At 44.7% G+C, this 21,865-nt stretch overlaps 1 protein-coding gene across 1 annotated transcript in view; it reads left to right on the forward strand.

Moving 5' to 3' along the window:
* The window catches only part of NOC2L (NOC2 like nucleolar associated transcriptional repressor), a 117,762-nt gene that overhangs the window by 79,955 nt on the left and 15,942 nt on the right, over positions 1-21,865 (forward strand). The window contains exons 15-17 of the mRNA XM_088468159.1: positions 2,791-2,934; positions 13,992-14,105; positions 21,110-21,242. Of these exons, the coding sequence (XP_088324285.1) occupies positions 2,791-2,934; positions 13,992-14,105; positions 21,110-21,242 (391 nt within the window). The remainder of the gene's footprint in view (positions 1-2,790; positions 2,935-13,991; positions 14,106-21,109; positions 21,243-21,865) is intronic.

Consider the following 21,865-nt stretch of genomic DNA (forward strand, 5'->3'; position numbering starts at 1 on the left):
GCTATTAGTCTCTCTCTTTATTAACTATTCACTCGCAGACATTACAACCTTGGCAGAACATCGGCAGCCTCAGCATCCTGTGTCTGCCGAGCAGCTCTGGGGTTACAGGCAGCGGTTTGGATGCATGTCAGTGATCTGTTTTCTTGTTGGGAGGCAGCAAGCGCTCCCAGCATTTCTATTTTCAGCCTGCAGCTGTGAGGGATTCAGGATGTTTTAGTAACTGCGGGTCAATCATCCCAAATTAATTATGGTGACGTTTGCCAAATAACCAGCCTTACTTTGCCATCAAAATATGGCTTTTTAGTGACCATTCCCTGTACTTTCTGCCTTCCTGCTATGGCTCCGATAAACCTTCAGCGTCACTTCTCTAAGGAACGTTTGTATATAATGTCAGCTAATGTCTTTGGTAAAGATGAAAATGTGCTTTTGTTCTATTATATAGCGCATAACTGGTTGTTCTTTTATTGCCATCCACATTTTGTCTGTGTAACTGGGTGTTCGCGGCTGGTAGCTGAAATGGAGTATTTAATTTGCCCTTTTAGCCCGGGCTTATAAGCTCTGCACATTTTGGAAATGGAATAGGCACATATTGCTGTTCAAGGAGAGCCAGATGTGATGCACTGCAGGTCACACATACAGGCAGATTAGGCTGCCGCGTGCTTCCAGCTGACGTTAACAAGGAAATTTGGAAACCTGCCCCCTTGTTCCCCCACCTTTTCTCATGCGTCATCCATTAGACCACACGTTGACACGTAGGAGACCCCCAGGCTGTCTGCGGCTCAGGGCTCTGTAAGCAGTTTCCCTCCCTTATCCCTGCCCGATCCCAGATGTGTATGCACACAACTCCAAGAGGGAAGTTGGGAACAGAGCCTGCAGTCTCCTGCCAGAGGGGTTTCTCTCAGCGCGACTGCAGATGTGCAAACAGCCGCTCTGTGCTTTGTGGTACGGCGACCTCAGGATATGTTCCGAGGTGGGCTTTTCGCCAGGATTTAGAGAGAAGCTAAATTAGCTAAAGCTTTTTCCATTTGTATTTTTTTGTTGTAGAGGTTACGGTTTGTTCGGTAAATGGATTTAATGATTCTAACTGACAGACACTCGCAACTATCTCTATAACTTGCACACACATATGTATAGCTATTGAACATATCTAGGGGCAGATTCAATTAGCCCAGCAGTATCCAATTAAGCGATGCACCCCCGTGCGATAAGCCCCAGGGGTGCACCTAACACAGATTTTTCTTCGCAGCCTCAGGAGCTATGAGGAAAAACAAAAAATCAGCATTAAATACACCCTTTGAGCTTAATGTGTGGGGTAACCCAAACATTCCAGCACTTAACGTGGAATCTGTGGGTTAATGCATGCTACACGCAGTGAACACTGTTGGTATTTGAATCTGCCCCAAAGATACACACATATATCTATATCACACGTACCTCTCCCTAGCTTATGGTGGTTTACTGGTTGAGCGTCATGAACACCTGTCTGTTCATCCTCTGTCTTTAGTAATAACGCCATTCATACTCTCCTTTTTTTATTTTAGAGTTCTTATACAGTGTACAAACATTGCATTAACTTTTACACCAAATGTTAATGTAACACAAATTCCAGTACCCTTATGTGATAAGAACATGGAAAAAAGGAGGGTTTATATAAGGGGATATATACAGTATATATCAAAACATCGTCATGACACTTTACCATTTTAGAGTATAGCAAATGAACAATTATAACATCATCTGTGGGGTTTATGGGTTAGTGAAGGATAAAAGGGATTAAAACTCTCTTCTGCCAAGGGCTCCAGTTATGGTGCCATTTTTAGGTTTTGTTGAAGTAAAGCCTACTAATTGCATAGACACAGTGGAGGCAGCCATATTGTGGGAGGAGCCAATATGCATGAGTGTAGCATATTTTCTACAAATGGTACTCTCACTAGGGTCATTCGTTCCTAGTGAATTCGTAGGGTTTTTTTTTTTTTTTTTTTTTAAGTATTGGTTTGGCTCCCAAAATGGCTTCCTATGCTGTGCATGTGATGGTATATCTAGCTCTGCATGCATAGCTCTGTTATATTATGTCTGTGCACTATGGGCCTGATTCAGACCTGTTCGCTATGTGTGTGCCCTCACAAGCTGCCCGATGTTCTGCGTACGCTTCGTTCTGCGCGTGCGCGAACTACTCACTGCGATCGCATACCGCTCGCTCGCCCTGCAAAGACAGCCCAGTATAATGAGTGACAGGAGAGGTCGTTTGTGGGTGGTAACAGGGGCAGGACACTAATAACGGTGGGTTGGATATGTGAACGCAGGCGTGCCTGAGTGTTTCAACGCTGTTTTAGAGGCGTGTATAATTAACAGGCAGTGTCATAGTACACGTCACTTGCCTTTTACACTGATTTCCTCGCAATGCTTGCGGTAGGGTAAAGCTACCTCAAGCACTGCGTTCATATCCGATGCTGCTTGATGTACCAGTGTTTTAATACACTTCCTGGAGATGACGTGGTGCTGGTGAGCGGCTCTGCCTGTGCGATTGGGCGTACGCATGCAAAAAGTGGCCGCTCACTAAACCATTGGTGAGCGTGCTTATGCCTTGGAGAGCAATCGCTTCCCGTGGCGTCACTTTGAGAAATTTGCATACGCATCCAGCGAGCAAACGCAGATAGCGAACGGGTCTGAATCAGGCCCTATATGCATAACTCGATCTTACTGAGACCGTGTACGATTACTTACTGCCAGTTCCTTTTGTTGGCAAAGCCTAATGGTGTTTTTTTTTTCCTCTCTTTTTTGCCCTTGCAGCTTAAATCTTTCCTGAAGGAATGTAAAGTTTCCAATTACTGCAAGCCGATGCGCCAGCTGGTGGAGAAGATCCAAGAGAATTCATCCTACATAACTAATAAGAGGCAGAAGTGTACCTTTGGGGTGTCTGACAGGGATGCTGTGGTGCGTAGAGATTTGGGACATTTTGTATCCTATAAAACTTGTACGCTTCCAGAATGCATGGCAACATAATTTTGATTGGCTATGTTGTGAAATCCTATCCTGAATATTCCCTCATAGTGGCATATACTGTATGGTCAGCATGTAAATACTTTGGACTGTTCCCATTGATTACAAAGAATGGCAGTGATATGCATGAAGTAACCATCTCCACCATACACTCTCACTCCTCTGCTTGCCATTTTAGGAGGGAGGTGCTACGATGAGGCAGTGGCTGACCGCTAGGCTTGGGTCTGATTCTCACACTGGGGCAGAGACACAGCTGTCAGTAAGCCTTGTTCTAGAACTGGTGAAAGCTGACCCTATAGCCTGTCCTAAATCCTTTTAATCCTCCCAGTCTCCTGACATTACTAGAATATATCCTGGTAGGAGACTTCAGGGAGTAGGGCCCTTGGAGCTACATGTACCCCATGCTTGGCACGCAGGAGATTTCTCACTATCCTGCGCTGTTGGATGTTCCATGATGAGGCATTAATCCAGCACTGTATGTCGGGTACCCTGCATCTCCACCACCTTCCTTTCCTCTGTCGCCTCAACTGATACAATATACACAGACAGGTTTATGGATCAAGCAGTGAAAAGTGTGGAGAAGTTGCCCATAGCAACCAATCGGCTTTGAAACGGCATTTATCAAGTACAGTATATAAAATAATAGGCAAGAGCTGATTGGTTGCTATGGGCAACTTCTCCACGCTTTTCACTGCTTGATACATAAACTCGTAAGCATCAAGATGATCCCAGTTCTACCTGCTGCTGGGTGTAAACTGCATCAGTGAGCCTTAAGGGAAGGGAAGAAGCATCACTTACAGTGTTGACCACAGAAGACCGAATGGGCTATTTTCTTTGCAACTACTGCTCATTTTAGTCTTTAATGCACACAAGTTTCTCCAAACATGCTTTGTGTATGTGTGCTGTAAGTGTATAATGTATCACATTCTGTTGATCTTAATATCACACCTGGTACAGATGAAGCAGCTGACAATGTACATAGACAGATAACGGTGTGTGACATAACGGCAGTGTGTTGCTACCTCATTGAAACAGCTGAGGGTATGTCCCTTATGTGATAAAAACACAACCGGGCATATTCCTTGGGAAACGCATGGCCATGTTTAGTAATGGGGAAAAAATAGCAAGATGTTTAAGCGCTAGTATTGTAGCATTAAATGCTGTACAATGAGGAACAGTATCCTATATCCGTGGAGTTAAATCTCTCTCTCTCTCTCTCTCTCTCATCTGTAATTATCATATGGCTCCCTCTCCCCCCTGCCCATTTCTGGACCCTCTTGTTGCTGGAAGGACCTCCCATACATTGCAGGCACCTCTGTCTCCAAAGGGAGCAGATAAATCTTGATAATTAGCATTGTGTTGTTTGCTGGCTGACGGAGCCCGATCTCCTCTGCAACCCTAGAACAGCACGCACGGATGTAATGCCTTCATAAATATTTTAATGGCAGACTGCTGGTAATATAAATCAGGGGCTGGAAGTGCCAGAAGCAGTCCACAGACACTCTGGCACCACCTCGCAGGGACAGAGGCAATGGGAAAGTGTCAGATCAGAGACACACACGTGTTGTGGTCTCTGCAGCAGGATGAAGCAGTGCTGGGGGATTGCAGGTGGTGCCACTAGCTTAGATCTGGACATGTTTGGTCTGTATGGGGGAGAACTGTAGAATCTAGAAGTCGGCGGCTTTGTCCTATGTATAAAGATATGGTTCATTTAGTTGAACGCAGCTTTTTAAGCATTTGCTGGCTTTAAAAGTGAAATCTATTAAACCTCTCTCGTTTAAGGGGGTATATAGTCTTAGTCCAACTGAAATTACAAGTCTAGAGAAATCTGAGCTGTAGCTGGCAGGTAAAGATGGTGTAAAAACAGCTCAGCTATAGCTTTTGCTCATTAGATTGCAGGCATTTACCAGTGTGAAAACATCAAACATGGGGCAGCTGGGCACAGCGGCTCCATTGCTATTTAGTATGTTCAGGGGTCTGCCACCTTGCAGACTGCAGCTGTTGCTAAACTGTATATCTGTAGGAATTTTAATTTTGCAAACTGCTCCCAGTTATATGATTATATGCATTGGCGAAAGGGTAGCCAGAAGACTCTGTAGCCTTGGTTGTGCCGTACATAAATAAGTATTTCTTCCTCAGGGTCCATAGGGCTCCACAGGGAGACAATGGGGTGTAGGTGGTGGATAGGAAGACCGCACACCAAACCGTTCAGCATTCTGGTATTGCAAAATCTTCAGTCCTCAACCCCCTCCCTGCCCCCATACCCTGTCCCAGAGGCAACTGGATTTGCTTGATGTCCGGCAGGAGCCCGATCACTATTAGAAGAGGGGGCTGCATTAAGCAGCACAAGTTCTTATATTTATGATTTATTTTTACTACTGATGGGCGAGCAGCACTAGGCTCCATCACCCCTCCGCAGCGCCGCTACTCCAGCCCCCTGTTTGGTACTCTCGGCGGGGCTCCTGGGGACCTTGCTAGCGGGCACCACTGGGGGACCCCAGACTTCAGCTCGCACTCCAGGGGACAGGTAAAGCGGGTTACCGCTCACGGTAACCCGCGTTTTGGCAGCCTTATCTCCAGTGTCAGGGGACATACCAGAGGTGCTGATGTGGACAGCGGTCTGTCCGGGACTCCACTAGACCACCAGGGCATATATACTGGTGCTAGACACCAGGAGTGGTCAGCTCTCTGTTAATGCGGCCCCTCCCCCAACTCAGAGCGCTATTCCACCGCGGTCTTGCTGCCCTGAGCTTATCCTCCTCCCCTGCCCCCTCAGAGATCTCTGGCGGACATTTTTCTCTACGCAGCAGCCACAGCTCTCTAAGATCGCTGGGTCCTGTCCCCTTACATACCTCTCCTAGGAGCCAGGTTATGTAGCACTGTAGCCAGCCACTGCAGTTGGGAGTTGATTGTAGTGCCCTTTGCAGTTATATTGATTTATGCATTGTATGTGACTTGTGCTATCGCTGTCTGTCTGTGTGTTTTCACTATACTGTTAGCTTATGCCTTTCCTTTTTTTCTCACTATAACCATAACATATTGGTGTATTGAGTGTCCACTGTACTTCACATCTACTGTTTTTGTGAAGGCTGTGTGGTTGCACTCTGCTCAGTGCCATATTCTGTGCTGTGTTCTCCTGCAGTTGTATCTTATCAAAGGCAGGGTCACTGTACTGCATACCCACTTGTATTTGTGAAGACTGTCACATACTGTGTGGTTGCACGCTGCTCATAGCCATATTGTGTGCTATACTATTCTGCAGCTATGTCTAGCAAAGGCAAGGGTAGCAAGCAAGCTGCTGCACTTATACTGCTCTCTTGCAGATCCTGTGCAGCAGGCTTAACTGAGGAGGATCTAAATTCAGGATGGACTATGTGCAACTTGTTGTTATAATACACCATGACAATCAGCCCCTCCTCAGGAACCCCCCTGGACTTCCTTTTCACAGGTGTTAGCTACAATTGCGGACCACCTAGCAGTCCCAGTAGTAATTCCCCCTATGGGGTTGCCACAACAGGTACAGGCGATAAAAGTACCTCCTATGCCTCCTCCATGGATAGACATACTCTCTAACTCAGTACAGAGTCTAGCGGCTACCTCCACTGCCTTTCAAAATATGTTGCAAGGTGGCCCCTACCCAGTAAATCTACTAAACGTACTGTACTATCCACAGTCTACACAACTCTCAGATTCTGAGTAGGCAGAAGATGCAGGTCTCTCTCTGAGTGAGGAAGAGTCTCAGTCTAAAATAAATGTACCTGCTTTAGTGCGGGCTGTTAAGTCAATTCTTCAGTTAGAAGATGCTGACCCCACTCCCAAAATAAAACCACCACTGTTTAAAAGACAAAGTGGTTTTAGCGGAGTTTCCTCACTCTGATCAGCTTTCTGAACTCATGAGCGAAGCTTGGAATGCTCCCAGTAAAAAGTTCAGCCCCCAAAACGCCTGATTTCTTTTTACCCTTTTCCAGCAGCTGATTGTTCTAAATGGGTAGCTCCCCGAGCTGTTGATTCCCATGTCACACGTCTGATTAATAGCTCTACTTTACCTATTACGGCTTCCTCCTTAAAGAACACGATGGATAGGAAGATTGTAGCTTGTCTCAAGTTTGTCTATTCTCTTACAGGAGCTATTACTCGTTCAGCAATGGCCAATGCCTGGGTGACAAAAGCCATTGAGAGCTGGGCTGATGCTCTGGAGGAATAATTTCCCTCGGATGCTTCCTGGGAACAGCTGTCCTTTATTTCCCACATCAGGGATGCAGCCTCCTATTTAGGAGAAGCGGCTTTGGATACTAGTCTCTTGGCCTCCAAAGCATCTGCTACTTCGGTGGTAGCTCGGCGTATCCTTTGTCTTCATTCATGGATGGTGGACTCAGACTCTCAAGCCGGCCATACACTGTGCGATTAGAAACCTCACGATGTGTTGTACGATTGCCCTTGCGATCTTCCTTTGAAAGTCTCCATACGATGTGGTCAAGTGGTGTACGATTGATTGTTACGATAATACATACATCATAATACATCCTACACAGTAGATCGCAATTTTAAGTTTTTCCGTAATATATACGATTCAACTATACGACGGCGGGGACGCGTATCGGCATCACAAACATACCAAAACACACGATCTGCACGATTGATCGTTACGATCGATAGAAATTGTGCGCATCGTCCAAAAAATTGCACTGTGTATTGGCCACTTTAGAAGGTCTTAGAATCACTGCCCTACAATGAGTAAATCCCCTTTTGGTCCGGAGCTGGATAAGTGTGGATACCTGGCGGCGTCTAAGACAGTCTTTCTGCCATCAGCATCTACACTGAGGCCTCGGATGTCATCCTTTAGGTCCATCATGTCCCCAGGGAAGAGCTAAACGTCAGTCCTTTTTCTCGGCAATCGGCTTCCATAAGGGCCTCTAAGCCCAGGACCAAGCGACGTCCTGCTACTAAATCCGAGGTAAAACCTTCAGCTTGACAGGGCAGACCTCCCCCTGGGGCATCCCAGAGTAGGAGACCGACTTCTTCAATTCGCCCAGTGCTGGCGTCATGTTTGGGTACAAGAAGTGGGCTCTCCTGGGTATGCAGTTTCATTCATAAGACGCCCCCCTCCCCCAGCAGTTCTTTTACACAGGCCCTCCATCAGACCCGTGTAAAGCTCTGCTCCTCCAGAAGGCCATTCAGTCTTTGCTGCATGCAGGGGTAATAATTTCAGTCCCGTCGTCACAGCGAGGAAACTGTTATTATTCCACCCCTGGTTCAGAAGCCCCATGGGTCTCATCGGCCTATCCTCAAATCTCTGAACAAATTTATCAGGGTGCCCAAGTTTCGTATGGAAACTCTACACCCTCTTGTCCTAGCTTTGGAGCCTGGGAATTTTATGGTGTCTCTGGACATTCAGGACACTTACCTACATGTACCTCTAGCGCCCTCTCATCAGCGGTATCTTCAGTTTGCTATCCTACAGCAACATTTCCAATTTCAGGCACTGCCCTTTGGTAAAGACCCGCAGAGCTGTAGAAAGCCCAAACTCCTGGCAGTTATGGCAGCCCACCTGCGTCGTCAGGGAATCAAGCTGCTCCCATACTTGGACGGCCTCTTGCTCTTAGCACACTCTCCAGAGGTTCTTCACCACCAGCTTCAGGTAACCATTTCCTTGCTACAGAGACACTGCTGGTTAATCAACTGAAAAAAATCCTCCCTGGCCCCTTCACAAAGGATGATGCATCTGGGAGCTCTTCTGGATTCTCAGGCTCAAAGAATGTTCCTGACAGCAGACAAGATCTCAGTACTGCAGAAACGAGTGCGCAGGTTACTCCACGGCCTTTGAGTGTCAATTCACTCAGCAATGCATGCTGAGCCCATGGTATCCACCTTTGACATGGTGGAGTTCGCTTAGTTCCACTCCAGGCCCCTACAATACCTAATCCTATTCAGGTGGAATGAGCTGCCTCATCTGATCAGGTCTCAGACGATGATCCTCTCTCTGGAAGTTCGCCTGTCCCTCTACTGGTGGTTACAGATGTCCCACTTGAACAAGGGTCGCCTCTTTTGGATCTCGGAATGGATACTTCTGACCACGGACGCCAGCCTCCGTGGGGGGGCGCAGTGACCGGCCAGCACTCCATCCAAGGTCGCTGGACTCTGGCATGTCTTGGGCTTGTTGACAAACTGCCTCAGGGGCGGGGTATAGGGGGGAAGGACCAGAGCATTCTGGGATTGCAAAGCTTAACTGTTTGGTGTCCGGTCTTCTATGCACCATCTACACCCCATTGTCTCCCTGTGGACTCTATGGACTTTGAAGAAAGAGATTTAACAAGGGTAAGTTTTACCATAACTATCCTTTTTGTCAGGATTCCTATTTCAAGGTATAGTGCAATCAGAACCACCTAAACCCCATTGTCTCCCTGTTGACTCTGGAGCTGATAGCGTTCGCTCCTAGTTGCCGATGGTTCGCATTGTGCGTATGCATCGCAGTGCGCAAGCCACTGTGAAATATCAGAAAGCATTCGCTCGCCGAACAAAGACAGCCCACCAGAGTGAGTGACCGGAGAAGCCGTTTGTGGGTCACAAAAGGGGCTGGCAACGAGAAACGGGGGAGTGTAGATGTGAACGCAGGCGTGCCTGACCGAAATAACGCAGTTTCAGAGGCGTGCATAATTAACAGCCAGCGTCATAGTACACGTCACCTGGTTGTATTTCACACTGAAGTAATCGCAGTGCTTGTGGCAGGGTACAGTCTACCTCTAGCGCTGCAATCACATCCGATGGTGCTCGATGTACCAATGTTTTCATGCACTTCCAGGAGACGACGTGCGCAAGTGGGCGTCTTAAAAATGGCTGGTGGGTTTCTGCATACACAAAGTGATAGTGGGCGTGCTAATGCCTTGCCGTGCGATCGCCTGCCCTGCTGGGCGTGCACTGGATTTGCTTACGCAGGGTACTAGCGAACGCTTCTTAGAGTCCGGGTCTGAATCAGCTCCTCTATGGACTTCGAAGAAAGAGAGTTAACAAGGGTAATGGGCCCCGTCCATCTGCGATGGATTGCCGCGATGCTGCAACCGGGATCGCAGAAATCAAACATGTTGGATTTTGCCAATTTGCCAAACGTGATCAAAAAATGATTGCGATCGTCAAATCGCCAACAATTAACATGGCAAATGTCTGCGATCCGGCGGATCGCAGAACATCGATAGTGGGCGATCGGAAGTTTCCATTTGGCGATCGGAAATTTGCGATCGTATCCCTGCATCGCGACGAACCGTCGCAGATGTATGGCCACTGTAAGTTTTACCATAACTCTCCTTTTTGTCAGGATTCCTATTTCAAGGTATAGTGCAATCAGCATTGAAGTCGGTTGCTTTCGTTGCTTCCAAAATTCTCTTCTTCCTCCAATTAAAGCTTAAATATTCCTTGGATAATTGACTTCTGATTTCTGTTAACTCCCCAAAGTTAATATTAATAGGAGCAGATCTACTTGTACATTCCACTTTTATTATATATTCATTCATTTCTCTGTAAACTTTTTTTTTTTATATTATTACTTAATTCATTTCATTTTGAAGTCTTTGGGGCTTCCAGTTGTTAAATGACGTCAAGAGCACCTGTGGGTAACATTGAATAATTACACTGGGGACTGAGCGCTCTCAAAGGGCTTAATTAGAGTGGAGAAATTGCACGGAAGTGTAGAGCTTACCTACCGGTTCCAATTGTGTTGTCAGGGGAGTACAAGTGGAACATCCTAATCACTGTCGTGTTTTCATACCACCTGACCTTTGTGTACTTACACGTAGAATACAAACATCAAGAACTTACCAGTTTTATGGATTTCTAAAGAGAAATCTATGTGCAGAAGGAGAGAAAGGGGATGGTTCGTAGTGTAATGGTGGGTACACACGATCAAACTAATCGTTATCTGAATGTCCTGCATGTGCTGGATCGAATATCCAGCACCTGCAGCAAGCCCCCAACTACTATAACAACCCACGATCAACGATCGCGTCGCGGGCCCTATAGTGAACAGGCTAACATGGTTGATATCGACCATGTTGGCCTGCATGTACGGACGATGGTCGATATCTAGATCGACCATTCGTGCCGTCGCATCGACCATCGTTTGGTCGTTGAAAGAGCTAATATTCTGGCCGATATAAACTATCGAATGATAAACGATATCGTTTATATCGACCAGAATCTCTGACCGTGTGTACGCACCATTATACAGTGCATCCGGAAGTATTCACAGCGCTTCACTTTTTCCACATTTTGTTATGTTACAGCCTTATTCCAAAATCAAATAAATTGATTTTTGTCCTCAAAATTCTACACACAATACCCCATAATGACATGTAAAAATTTAATTAGAAAACAAACTAAAGGTGCATACACACACGATTTTTTGAGCGATTATCGTTAAATGATATCGTTTAACGATAATCGTTTGAAAGAATCGTTCACTTTCTGAGTGAAACGATGAACGATTATTGTTCATGCACGTTCACGTTTGTAGTTCAGTCAGACTTGTCAACTCAACGCTTTTCATTAAGTTAATATGCAAAAATCGTTTGTAGTTCATAAAAATCGTTCATTACATTTAAATGAACATAGTAAACTTTAGTAAACGATTTTAGTTCATTTTTTCAAGGTAGAAAATCGTTTACTAAAATCGTTCATTAACTCAATCGTTGTGTGTGTATGCAGCTTAAGAAATCACATGTACATAGGTATTCACAGCCTTTGCCATGAAGCTCAAAATTGAGCTCAGGTGCATCCTGTTTCCACTGATCATCCTTGAGATGTTCCTACAGCTTAATTGGAGTCCACCTGTGGTAAATTCAGTTGATTTTACATGATTTTGAAAGGCATACACCTGTCTATATAAGGTTCCACACTTGACAGTACATGTCAGAGGACAAACCTCTTTTTTTATTTTATAACATTAAAAACACAGGAGTATACTTCAGAAAATGTTTTGAATTCTCGTCACTAAAAATGGAATCCAAGCTGTTATCTACTGCATGCTGGTAAGATGCAGACAGGAAGATCTATGGAATCTACACAGCACTGCACTCTCCATTGGCCTTTGCGTTATTTTCCTCATTAACTCTCCTTCTGTGTCACTATATCTGACACATCATTATATCTTCCACTTCCTCTATCTGTTGGCATATTTCAAGGCAGCACCCTCTAGTATCCTTCATGGTTGACATGATCCAGTCCCCTATTTATTTTGCAGCCATTGGGGGACACTGGAACCAAGGAATAATAGAGGTGGCTGTAGGAGTCCTGACTCCTCCCACACACCCTGCCTTGGTGTCATCATTGACTCTGCTGTCAGCAGCACTGCACACTCCAAGTTTAACTGTTTTGTTTCCTTCTCTTCACTGGCTCACCATTAGCATTAGAGGTAAACCCAAGCTACTAACCTTCTCCTCCAAAGCGCTCATCAACTCTTCTCTTACATCTCTGATCTCACCAACAGATGCACTCCCTCTCATATTCTTATAACTGCCAACTACAATCAGTGCTTTGCCTCTTTTAATACACACCTCTAGTTCCTGACTTCTCACCAGTTGGGTAATGCCTTTTCTGTGTTACCTGAGGCCCCCTGCCCCAAACTTCAGTCTTTCAAGTTGTTTCTCAAAACTTATCTTTAACCTATCCTACCTCACCTGATACCACTCACTCTACCTGATCAAATTTCATCTCCACTCTGTGACTGACTAGTACATTTTGTGTCCAAGTTGTCTAGATCAGAGGGTCTCAAACTCTGTCCTGAGGACCCCACACAGGTCATGTTTTCCAGGTCACCCAGCAGGTGCACAGGTGTGCTCATTACTCACTGACACATTTTTAAAGATCCACAGGTGCAGCTAATTATTTCACCTGTGATCTGTGAGGAGACTTGGAAAATATACACTGTTTGGGGTCGTGAGGACAGAGTTTGAGAACCTGTGGTCTAGACCAGTGGTTCTCAAACTCTGTCCTCAGGACCCCACACAGTTCACTTTTTCCAAGTCACACAGCAGGTGTATTTATTACTCACTGACATATTTTAAAAGTTCCACAGGTGGCGCTAATTATTTCACTTGCGAATCTGTAAGGATACCTGGAAAACAGGCACTGTTTGTGGTCCTGAGGACAGAGTATGTTTTCCTAACAGGTCATGTTGGGAAGCAAGTGGGATAATTACTGACCCAGCAAAATAGATTAGCTCACCTGTGCATGATTAAAGAAATCCACAAAACATGACCTATTGGTGGTACTTAAGTACTGAGTTTGAGAACCCCTGGTCTCTACTGTAAGCCCTCACCAGCAGGGACCTCTGTGTCACGGTTGCTCTTCTTTGTGTCAATCTCTGGTGTACTTGGGCACACTGCAGCTATCCTGTTTTACTTCAACTAGTTGTATTATGTTTTATTGGCCAAACTGCTGACCAAGCAATAATTGGTAACATTGGTTGGTTAGATAGTTGCAGTATGAGATCGAATTGCAACAAATTGTAATAGAAATAAGTTGGATAAAATGTAAGATCCCAGCGCAGCTATTATACCTGCCCTCTTCTTTTATGTGCTTATACAGCATTTCCGAGACATTGGACTCTCTGCACACCCTGACAGATGTTTAGGCAGTGGAGACTGTAGGTGATCTGGTTAGCTCAGACTGTAAACCATTTTTAGGTACTTCCCCATAGGTAGCTCTTAGTGGCTTTTCATGAAATTTAGAAAAAGGCTTTTCTGTAAGGTGGTGCACATAGAGAAATGCTACCAAAAGGAATAATTTTTCATATTTCAAATGAATAATTTTACAAAATCTTCCTGTTGCATTTTATACAGTGCTTCATTTTTATAACACTGGTTTCCAAAAAAATTAAAAAAATAAAACAAGCCAAAGAAGTGTGTAAAGTGAGGACGGAGAGAGCAGATGCCTGGTGGGTGCACGGGATACTTTTACGTTTTGTGGCCATTTAAATGTAAGTAATTTTGTTTTTTTGACAGATGAAATGGGAAAAGCAGATAAAGGAAGAGGGGACACCGCTGTCAAAATATTTCACCAACTGGAAGAAACTGCGGGAGAAGGAGATTCAGCTGGAAATCAGTGGCAAGGAGAGGGTAAGCCTGGCCACATTACCATCAGACATCATATTGCCTGAACACCAGTTTTGTATGGGAAAACTACATTGGTTTACTAAGACATATTGACCCTTTTGTTACCACCACATCGAATGAACACAAACTGCACATTGTAATTAGGGCACTTTAAAGACTTGATAAAGTGGGCAATACTGTGTTGCAAAGACTTAAGGTCTATCAAACTAATTTTGACCTTAAAACTTGGAAACAAATGTTTCTGCATTCTTTAAGGCTGAATTAAGTTTCACTAACTTTACTAAAGCTGGAAATCGGGGTATATCTGAGATTTCTCTTACTTTGCGAGCAACATCACTCTCTGCGCACGTCGCCATAGTGTGTGTTTTTTTGTTTTTTTAATGAAAGCTGTTTAACAAGCTCTGAAAAGCTTAGTTTGCCTGCGTTGGCCAGTGCCATCATCAGATGGTGGTAGCCCGCTGTTCCATATGGGGGGAGCCAGGCTGGTGTGCTGTGGTACCTACAATGGCCATCACTGCTTTTTCACTCTGCATACATGTGGCCGGATGGCTGCACATGCGCAGGTTCAAGGGTGGGCTTGGTGGCTCAAACTTTGGACTGCAAACTTTTTTTTTTTTTTTTTATTTTGGTAGAATTTTCACGTTTATTTACAAATGCTCTTTGCAACTGTCACATTCATTCCGTGTTATGAAGATCACTCTAGTCTCCGTGTGACGAGAGGTTGTGGTTGGATGTCTCATTTGTTGACCAAATAGTTCTGGGAAATGTGGCTCAGTAGTTGAGGTTTTTTACTGTGCTGGTGTAAGGGCAGTGTGTTAAGGGTTAATCTCTTCCATTCATGGGTCCCGTAGAGCAATTGAGTGCAGATTCTGTGTTTAGCAGTAAGTGGGTTTGTGAGTGAACATCGTTCTCTGAGGAGCTGAGAGCTTGGCTAGCGTTCCTACATGACTCTGTCATGGGATTTAAATGCTTATTTACATAATGCTAATCCGTTGCAGGAGCCGACGGCTCAAGGGATTAAAGGAGTATAAACCCTGGCTCTGTTTCCATGTGCCATGCATAACCAGGAGGCGGCAGTGTACCTCTCATACTCTTCACTAAACTATTGAGCCAGGGCCAGTGAAACTTAGCAGAGATGGGAAAGATCAGATGTTAAAAAGCTAAACTGCACTACAACACCCAGTATGCTGTAGATTGTTTATCAGATATGCGAGGACAGGTGCAAAAAGCAAGGCTAACGTTTGTAAATTACCGGCATAAAAACAGAATGGCTGTCTGCTGTCCATCCTTTTGGATGATACAAATCAGCGAAGGTACCAGTATTGTTTCAGTCAGTGGGATTAGATGTAGAATACAACAAGAACCTTTTAAAATTAAACTAGAGGTTTTAAATGTAAATTTAAAAACAAATCTACAGAAATAGCATGATTTAAAAGAAAAAAAGACATGATAGTGTTGAGTCTTTTTGTTTATTTGCCACATATACACTATGGGCCATATTCAATTTGGAGCGAAAAGTCAGTTATCGGCGATAATTTATCACCGATGACGTAATTTTCGCCATTTTCACTTATCCCCATATTCAATTTCAAAGACTTTTCACAGGTGCGAAAAGACTTTGTAAAAAAACGGGGATAAGTTTTCACCACAGCTTAGATGGCGAAAAAAAGTGCAGAATTGGAGTTTTGGGGTGCAGAATTAAAAAAAAAAAAAAAAAAAAAAAAAGTACCCTGCAGCCTTTGGAATGTCCTGTTAAAGTAATCTGTGTCATAAAATGTAACAGTGGTTTCATTTTGCGGGCAAAGTACGTGGCAGGTGTTTTCTAGAATTCGGGTGGTTTCGGTAGGTGGATTTTTGAAGAATTTTAAAAAAATCACTTTAGGGACTTAAAAATATGCTTGAACCCATTTTCATGTACACCAAATTTTATGGAACTAGTTATTTTTTCCCCCAAAAAAGCGAAGTGCTGTTCTTCACCACTTCGTCAAAGCCGCATTTATGCACCTGCTGCGGCTGTTTAAAAACCCAATTACCTTCAGCAGGCCAAATCGGGGGTACCCATAGTGATCCCCCATGTCAGGTCACCTTCTAGGGGGTGACAGGCTGATTTCCCCAAAAGTGACAGGACTTTTCGATACTTACCTTTCCGCCGGGTACCATTTTCGCTGATTCCTAATTGAATACGGGGATAAGCGGGCACACGCACGATAATTTATCCCAGGAAAAAACAGGGATGATGGCGAAAACTCCGACCACGGACTTTTCGCCTCAAATTGAATATGGCCCTATGTAAACAAGTTATTGGACACTGACAGCGAATAGATCAACAAGATTTTATTGATGTCAGTACATTGTAGGAAAACCACATGCAGTGATTCCTGCAGACACCCTTCTTTACAAACTGTCCACGAGATCCTGGACAACAACAGGGCAGGCGGTATGTTTTGCCATTCCGCCCTAAGTACAGTGACCTACTGTGACACTGAAGAAGGTGGAGTCGGCCTAGAATGCACCTGTCGCTCCAATTCATCCCAGAGGTTCTCAATGGGGATAAGATCTGGACGCTGACCTGCCAGTCTATCTGGGTTACCAAATTTTCTGTATACCAGTCCAGCGTAACCCTGGAAACATGACGGGTGACATTGTCGTCCTGATAAAAACATTCATTGTTTCCATGTGCATGGGCCTCCCTATCAAGTGTTCTTGTCGAAATCGCCAAATTAGTGGCCATTTGGAACTTGTATGCATAGGATCATTTCACTTGCGCTGGGGTGTCCAATCAACTTTGTCTACATAGTGTATATTTAAAGAGCAAGTAAAGCCATGGTCCTACATGAATATATATCTAATGCTGTACATTACTGGGATAAATAATGTGTCCCATATAACCAGAGTGGCTATACTCAGATATGCATGCTGTAGTCCCTGTAGAAAGAGGCCATGTTAACGTGGTGGTAGTTCTAGAATACAGCAGAGTGTGAATGATAGCTTGGCAGACTATTTGCAGATATGTACTTTTAGGATTAGTGGAATGGTATACGGGGGCAGAGCCAGTGATGATGCGGTTACTAAAATAACTGCATTTCCACCTATTTGGACTCTGCTCTATTACAAATGTATGAGAGGAGTTATAGCCAGGGCCCTTGCGTCACAAGTGCTCCCCTTCTGCTTGCTTAAGCTGCCCATACACTTGACCACAGGTTCTCAAACTCGATCCCCAGGACCCCACACAGTGCATGTTTTCCAGGTCTCCTCACAAAATCACAAGTGAGACCTGTGGATCTTTTAAAATGTGTCGGTGAGTAATTAATACACCTGTGCACCTGCTGGGTGACCTGGAAAACGTGAATGGTGTTGGGTTCTGAGGACCGAGTTTGAGAACCTCTGCTTTAGACCAACTTTTATCCAACCAGTTGGTTGAAATGAAAATCTGGAAATGTATGGCAGCAAGTGACAAGCCGCCATTTGCTCCCAAACCTGTGGAAACGGACAAAAACTGGCATTCAGATTTAACCAACTTGTCTGAACGGCCGTTTGGGAACAAATTGCTGATTTGTCATTTCCTCCCATACATTCAGTTCTTCATTCCAACCAGCTAGTTGGATGAAAGTTGGTCTAATGTATGGCCAGCCTAACTTAACTTGGGAGGAGGGGGCAGCTTCCTCTTCTCTCAGGCCTGGGGACATCATAACAGTGTAGCCCTGGTATGGAGGAGCGCACCTGATTGCATCACATGTAAGAAGCTGCTGGGTACTTCACCATCAGGCCAATGACTGACACTGCGGGGGCATTGGCAGGAGCATTACAAACACTGCCTTAGTGACCTTATGTCCCCTAACCATTGGCGCTCTAGGCAGCCACCTAGGTGTGCCTGATGGTAGCGCAGGCCCTGGTAACTCAGTTGGAGGGAGAAGCTAATTTTCACACTTTCCTTACAATGTGGCCTATTAGGGCCTAGCAATATCATTATGGAATATGGAGCTTAGTGACCATATTGGGATGCACTGTGCCGCAGCAATGAATTGATAGGTTGCATTATGATAATTTGGTCTGATCCACAATGGCTGCTTCCAAAGATTGTAGGTGACAAGTGGGGTGAAATGCGGTAGGTTCTATTGCACTGTAAGCAACCACCACAATGGGTGATGGGGGAATGCCCTCAATCAATGCAAAAGCATTTACTTCATGTGATTAGTTAGTTGTAAAATATTGTATTGCCATAGCTGAGTGTTTTGCCTCAGTGTAGTGTAGTGATAGAGTACGGGTATATCAGATGGGAGAGCTCCGTGTCTGATCAGCAATCATCCTGGTGTCACCAACTCTGTCCTCCCCGTCTGTGTCCACATCCTCCCGTAATGCTATCTCCACATGCTGAGCAGATTGTGTGGGTACAGCTAGCGCTCAGGGAGAGGAGCGGAAGCATCAGAGAGAAAAACATGTCTATTAATAAAGAGACTGTTCATATCTCACACTTAAACTGCATTTCTATGGGATGTGCACACAGCACAGAAACACACATTTCATAGGGTAGTTACATATATTTATACATTTTATTAATCTTTACTGTAACCCTTTAGTACCTTTCTCACTTAATCTCCCACTGCATAAGTGGTAAATTGTGCTGCACTGCTTGTAAAATAATACTGCGGATGTTGTGTTCCGTTTGCGAACACTGTCCTTAGCATCTCTCAAATTAGATTTCAGCAACTATAGGGCATACTTACACAACAGGGTACTTCCACTGAGATCTGTTCTGGAGGGCCTAGCTCTGCTCTTTAGAGTATGTGCCAGTCCCTGTATGGGCTCAGAAGGGCAGAGTCAGTAGCACAGCATCGCTAGGCCCCTTTCGCAGCTTGTCCCTTGAGGTACCTCTGACGCTTGTTTTTTTTATGTACGTCCTCGCCATAACATTGGTAGACACATCTGTGTTTGTATTACTTTGCTCACTACATGCTGGAGCGTCACTTACTTTCGCTGCAGCCCCCACCCCTAACTACACCTCAATTTACATCACTAGTTGCCTTTCACTGTGGCACTATAATGACCAGGCAATGTTTATAGCTCAGTCAGAGAGGTCCTGCTGTGCATACCGCAAGATATATTCTTAGGTGAGACAGACTGCTGTGCGAGTCTTATATGCACGATGGTTACAAATAAAACACAAATAATTATCGTGACAATTTATTTTTGCAAAAAAGAGTAGTAAAGTCTTTAAAAGCCCAGGCAATAACAACTGCTCATGGTAATGTGTGTGAGGGATTTCACATCTTAGGCTGGGTACACACCTGCACAATATCATCCCGATTTAGCCAAATCGGAATGACAAATTGGGCATATCGTGCAGTGTGTATGCCCAATTTGTTCGCTTCCGTGATCGCATACGGTATCGTGTGAGTGGCCGTACAGCACGGTCAATCACCCGCTATTGCATTTAGCGCCATACATATTAATGAAGGACGAAATAAGTAATTGTTCCGTCCATTAAATCGTGCAGTGTGTACCGGCAATCTTGCGATGTCCAGGATGAAGGCTAATCGCCCTGAATATCGACGTGATTGCCGATCGTTACATATGTGTACCCACCCTTAGTGTTCTGTTTTTTTTATACAATCCATACATTATTGTGATTGTTATGCCATGTACAATATATATTTAACCTTGAGCCCACAAGGAGTTACTATGTTACCCGTTAAATTGTGGCCGCAGCGGTCACGAGAAAGTCAACACTTTGTCATCATTGATGTGACGTCAGCACACCCTGGTTCTGTGGGCTGCGAAACTGAGATAATCCCTGGGTTCATTGAAATTGGGGCAAGTCTCCCTGGTTGTTTACAAAAGCTGCCTGCCTGTGTTAGAACCAGCGCGCCTGCTGTAGGTAAATGTGATGGCTGACGGCGGTGTCTGTGCGTAGGTGAGTGTGTGTGAGAGCTTTTCAGCTCTCGTCCGTGCTAATAATTACAGCGCTAAGCATTTTTCCTGGAGCTTCTAACAGCCTCTAATGATGCCGCTGTGGAAGGGTGGCAGCAGTCGTTAGCTCCTTCATTAGGAGCAGCAGATTAACGAGCAGAGGGCTCAGCAACTTCAATAAGAGGAGGAAAAAAAATAAAATAGAGGAAATAAAAGATGCCGGCTTGGGAGTCTCTCACAGACTTCCTGTTATCTCATTATCGTCTGTTATTAACGAGGGGTAGAAACGATCTGACAGGAGAGAGGGGACAAGCTACTGCCGAATCCCCCATTTGTGTTCTGGAGATTACATAATTTCATTTTGAAGGTGTCTTTCTGCACCCAGAACAATCTAGAAGGCGTATTTTTATAAATTACATTCTTGGATGGACTGCCATATAATAAAGCACTTCTTTTATTAGCCGACTCTTCTTTCCATGCTTATTTCTGCCAAGGTCATGTTTTCCTATTATGACAATTGAGAGGTGACTTGCTGAGTTTGATTCGTAAACATCGGTACATTGACTGTGACTTAGACCGTTGCCATGCCGAAGTTCCATGTCAGTTAATTGACCTATAGCTGCAACTTTGTAAGAAAAAACAAACAATAAGAAAATAACATGTTTTATGCATAGCAGAGTTCCTGTTTGTAAAGAGATTAGGGTCAGAGGGGTGTAGTTTGGAAGCCGACTGTCTAAATGCAGACCGCCGGCTTCCAGACTTTCTAATCCCGGCGTGGTACTAATGACAAGCTCTACGCCTGTCATTAACCAGACTGGTTAGGTTTAGGGCTCCCGGGGGGACTTAGGTTTAGGCAGCGGGTAAGGGGGGATTAGGGTTAGGCACTTGGGGGAGGGAGATTAGGGTTAGGCACCCCTAAGGGAGGGTTAGGGGGTAGAATTAGGTTAGCAATACTTACCTAAGGGACGATCGGGATTTTCACCCTTGCCGGGCTGCCGCTGTTGGGATTTGAACCGCCGGCCATGCATCCGGCGGTAATACCTACTACACCCTGGTAGTCCTGTGTGCCATTAACTGTACCGTTTAATTCTTTTCCACAGATGGAAGATTTAAATCTCCCAGAGATCAAGAGGAAAAGACTGGATAAGAAGGAAGAAGATAAAAGAGAATTCAAAGACCTGTTCGACTCTGACAGCGATTCAGACAGTGGTGCTGGTGGTTTGTCACTGAAAGGTAATTAACATAGCTAGCGCCCCCCAGTGGCGAGAATAATCAAAGCAAGCATAGATCGGTGTTCCCGCTCATATGGGTCTGTTTAATGCTGCAAATACACTACATTCTCTTTATTGCAGGGAAATAGCTAAGTGTATAAGAAGTCCCCCGCCCTTACAGTATTGATGTGAAAACACTTGTGTTTTGGCAGATGCCGTGAAATACAAAAACATTTGCCAATTCTTGAAATCCTGCTGGTAATTGCCACACAGTATCCTCACTATCTGGGGCTGATGAGTCTTTAATTAGCCCTAAACGAAAGCAATTTCGGCTTTGTATTCTTTACGGCTTATTGTACTGTTCTACAGCGATTTTGGACCCTAATGTGAAAAGCAATTAAACCACCAATGAACATCATGCCGCTTTAAAACCTGGCTAAGGGTTGTCGCCGTACTGTGAGGAAGGAATCTACTCGGTCATACAGCTGTTCAGTATATTTAAAATATGTTGATCACATATATTTAACATTCGTATACCGGCAAATTAGAAAACAGGAGTGAGTGTACCTCCCACATGCTCAGTGGTGACCGCAATTGTGACGGCGTGGGAATGCTGCTGATCTATTCACAAGGGACATCACTGAG

Source organism: Taudactylus pleione, unplaced genomic scaffold (genome assembly GCF_031769625.1).
Source record: "Taudactylus pleione unplaced genomic scaffold, aTauple2 ptg000082l, whole genome shotgun sequence".
NCBI classification, from domain to species: domain Eukaryota; kingdom Metazoa; phylum Chordata; class Amphibia; order Anura; family Myobatrachidae; genus Taudactylus; species Taudactylus pleione.